Here is a 4,019-nt window from a genome sequence, read left to right on the forward strand (position 1 = left end):
AATTAGTAGACAAAAATTAGGACCTTTATACAGTAATGGCTTGGACATTGGTCCCTCACAGCCTTGTTTTCATCCATGTTATATTCAATATGGCATCTCAATTTTATTCAAAAAATTTAAGTCATGAAAAACATTAATGTCCATGTAATCTGACGACTATCTATACACATGTATGCATTATCATTTACCATAAGAAAATGTTGCTTTCTTTTTTTTTCACACTCTTTTTGTCTTTCCCCAGGTGCGCTTCCTGGAACAGCAGAACAAAATGCTGGAGACTAAGTGGTCTCTCCTGCAGGAACAGACGAGCCGCCAAACCAGCATTGATATTATGTTTGAGTCCTACATTGCTAACCTGCGCAGACAGCTGGATGGTCTAGGCAATGAGAAAGTGCGTCTGGAGTCTGGCCTGCGGGACATGGGCAGCCTGGTAGAAGACTTCAAGAGCAAGTGAGATCACTGGAAACGTCTGCACAGTGTACACAGTGCACTTAAATCTTGCATGCTTGTAAACTAAAGTGTTTAAGGATGTTCCACACACACATTCCAACAAACTTTGTACATTCCTCCTCAGGTATGAAGATGAAATTAACAAACGGAGTGACTCTGACAACGAATTTGTGCTCCTTAAAAAGGTCAGCACATAATGTAAAAGCACACACAGATCATGTACTTTTAAAAACTGATTATAATGACATTATTAGATATATATTTTTCACTGTGCCTATGTTAGGATGCTGACGGTGCGTATCTGAATAAAGTGAAGCTGAAATGTAAATTGGACAGCCTAACAGATGAGATCAACTTCCTTTGGCAGATTTTCGAGGAGGTACCATCACTCCCTTCACATTTCAAATAAATATTTTAATATAGTCATGTAATTCACTATGCAGATAGAATTTGTTGTGTTAACTGATAGTAAAACATAACTCTTAAGCACTTATAACTCTTATGGTGTGTAAGCAATGTAAACCCTTTAAAAAAACAGTGGTAAATGGAGGCATGAACAGGACTGTTCACAATAATTCTTGTTCCATGTGTACAGGAGCTCCGTGAGCTCCAGACTCAGATAAAGGACACATCAGTTGTTGTAGAGATGGACAACAGCAGAAACCTGGACATGGACGCCATTGTGGCTGAAGTTCGTGCTCAGTATGAGGAGATTGCCAACCGCAACCGTGCTGAAGCAGAGAGCTGGTACCAACAAAAGGTGACTTAACTTTCTTGCATTGCATGTTTAAACGTGCTTATTTGCTTGCATTGTAATATTCAAGCTTTTCGAAAGATGCTCAAATGAATTGTAAATATGAGTTCATGTGTATGGGTCTTTATGTGAATGTTCATGTGTGCTATAAAATATTAGTATGAAGAAATGCAGTTGACGGTAACCAAACATGGGGATGACCTGAAAAGCTCAAAGGCTGAAATCGCAGAGTACAATCGAAGAATTGCACGTATACACTCTGAGATGGAACTTGTTAAGGGACAGGTAAGAACTTTATTTAACACTATTGCCTTCTATAGTTGATTTGAACTCATTTCTCATAATTACTCATAATTAATGAACTTTACGTAGTTATTGAACTGAACTAATCAACACTGAACTGACTTGAGCTGATTAATAATGACTCTATTGTCTAAAGCTGCTTTACAGCAGAATCTGAATGTATGTCATATTTGAAGCCTGCATCACTGATTCTGTTATTTTCGTTTTTATTACTGTGAAGCCGCTTTGAAACAGTCTATTGTATAAAGTGCTGTATAAATAAAGGTGACAATTTGACTATTCAATGTCAACTCAACTGTCAAAAACAAAAAAAAGTGTCAAAATGTCAGTAAACAATGCGCAGCATACTTAGAGCTTGATTATTTTTGGTGAAATCTGACAAGAACAAAGCGATCATTCTTTCAGTAAATCTAGGTAAAGTGCATTATATGTGATTTGTTTTGAGATGATCTCAATTAATCCCAGTTGATCTTAAGTTATATGTCAGAGTGTGGGAAGTATGTAATCTTTTGTCTCGTCTCATTTTAGCATTTAAACCACGAGGCACAGATCAAAGAGGCAGAAGAACGAGGTGAACTAGCTGTGAAAGATGCAAAACTGCGTCTGCAGGAGCTGGAAGCAGCTCTTCTCAGAGCTAAACAGGATATGGCTCGTCAGGTGCGTGAGTACCAGTCACTGATGAACATAAAACTGGCTCTGGACATTGAGATCGCCACCTATAGGAAACTCCTGGAAGGAGAAGAGAGCAGGTGGGTGCCGCTTCAGACTTGAGTGCTTGTTTATTGAAACAGAATAGAGAATTACAATGGATTCCTAAGGAAGTCATGTATTTATTGTGTTCCTTCGCAGACTGTATGGTTCATTCCAGACTCTCACCATCTCTAAACCACACAGTGAGTTACTTTATTCATATAAAGCATCTCTTTTTATACACATATATGCTTTTTGAAATATTTCACACCATATATGTATGCATATATGTAAGGTGCAGCTTTTGTGAAAGTGCTCTGATATCGTTTTTCTTAGCCTTGAACTACGACCTTGAAAGCAGCCACCTTACAAGTGTCTCATCCCAAAATTCTGGGAAAGATGTTCAGAAAACAGGTCTGGTTAAGCAGGAAGTTAAGGGTGACAGTGCTAGCAGCCTCACCAGCAGCACTGCCACCATCACCAAAAGCACAAAGACCACCATCATCACCGCCAGTGAGACGGGGAAGAAACTCGTAGCTACGGAGGGAAGTGTGCAAGTGATGGATAAGTCTGTAGACAAACAAGAGGAGGATGTTTTTGAATGACGGAAGAACAGATGGATTGTGTTATGCACAGGGCCCAGGATCAGGTTTTTATAGGTTGGCCTCCACCCCCTCCCCTGGGCTCCATGAGCATGTCTAGTTTAAACTGATTAAACTGAATTACAATGCATTGCATTAAATAGGATATTTATACGGCCCTGCGACAAACCCATATATTCTCTTCTACAGTATTTTGTACCCTATAACTAAAAATGACTAAATGTCTGTCACTGTGAGCACAGTCAGAAAGTACGAGAAACATCTTTTGTGCACTTTTCTGATTACTATTGAGGCCTATATTCAAATAAAATCAATACATGCAAAACATCAGTTTTCGACATTTAATTTTTAAGACTTTATAATTTCTTTACATAGGTGCAAGAAATAAACATTTTGTTCCAAACATGTAGGAAATTTATCTGAATATAATGCTGCTTTATCTACCATTTTTAACGTAAGAGTAAGTGCGGCAGTTTGTAACTTTGTGCAAAGGTTCCAGTAACATTTGCTTCAGTTATGTAACAGTTTGTTATGCGGTTATAAATTGCAAACTGGTATTTTGTTATTAAATTGTTTTCACTCATTATTATAATCATAAATACATTGGTTTGTAGCACAAATAGTTTTACCGTTTATGGTGACACTTTGTTAGTTATTTACCTATAGCAGCTAAGGAATCGGAAGTTTTGCACATTCACAGAAAATAGCTTACTTCTGTGTTGCAAAGAATCTGCTTGACAGTCAGTAAAAATGCAGCATAGAAACGAAGACATCAGGATTGCACCCATCCCTCCAGATGACTTGTTTAAAAAAAATGAAAAAATAAAAATTGATGCATGGTAACAAAGCAACTTTCTTTGAGCTTTCACTTTTCTGCTGTTCTGCATTTTACTTCGAAGTTGCCTGTTTGAATGTGATCCTTCATTGCACTTCCATTCTGAGCCAACAGGAGGGGTTGTGCACAGAAAATAAAAGTTTAACTTAAAGGTGACATATCATGAAAATCTGACTTTTCCAGGTTTTAAGTGCTATAATCAGGTCCCCGGTGCATCTACCAACCAAGGAAACATGAAAAAGATTAACCTAGTAACTTTGTTTTGGTAAGCCTTTTTCTGCAAGCGTCTGAGAAAACGAGCGCGTTTGATTTTGCTCACTTGGTGACGTGGCAAAGGGATCTCATTATAATATTAATCTGTAAGTTTCCACCCACTGCGCCGTCA

General features: G+C 38.0%; 1 protein-coding gene across 1 annotated transcript in view; it reads left to right on the forward strand.

Moving 5' to 3' along the window:
• The window catches only part of LOC107711021 (keratin, type II cytoskeletal 8), a 7,153-nt gene extending 4,061 nt beyond the window's left edge, over window positions 1–3,092 (forward strand). Inside the window, exons 2-9 of the mRNA XM_016515922.1 lie at window positions 242–450; window positions 575–635; window positions 734–829; window positions 1,046–1,210; window positions 1,364–1,489; window positions 2,036–2,256; window positions 2,357–2,400; window positions 2,534–3,092. Of these exons, the coding sequence (XP_016371408.1) occupies window positions 242–450; window positions 575–635; window positions 734–829; window positions 1,046–1,210; window positions 1,364–1,489; window positions 2,036–2,256; window positions 2,357–2,400; window positions 2,534–2,802 (1,191 nt within the window). The 3' untranslated portion in view covers window positions 2,803–3,092. The remainder of the gene's footprint in view (window positions 1–241; window positions 451–574; window positions 636–733; window positions 830–1,045; window positions 1,211–1,363; window positions 1,490–2,035; window positions 2,257–2,356; window positions 2,401–2,533) is intronic.
• The last annotated feature ends 927 nt before the right edge of the window (window positions 3,093–4,019 follow it).

Source organism: Sinocyclocheilus rhinocerous, unplaced genomic scaffold (genome assembly GCF_001515625.1).
Source record: "Sinocyclocheilus rhinocerous isolate Xijiao unplaced genomic scaffold, SAMN03320098_v1.1 scaffold85, whole genome shotgun sequence".
In the NCBI taxonomy this organism is placed as follows: Eukaryota; Metazoa; Chordata; class Actinopteri; order Cypriniformes; family Cyprinidae; genus Sinocyclocheilus; species Sinocyclocheilus rhinocerous.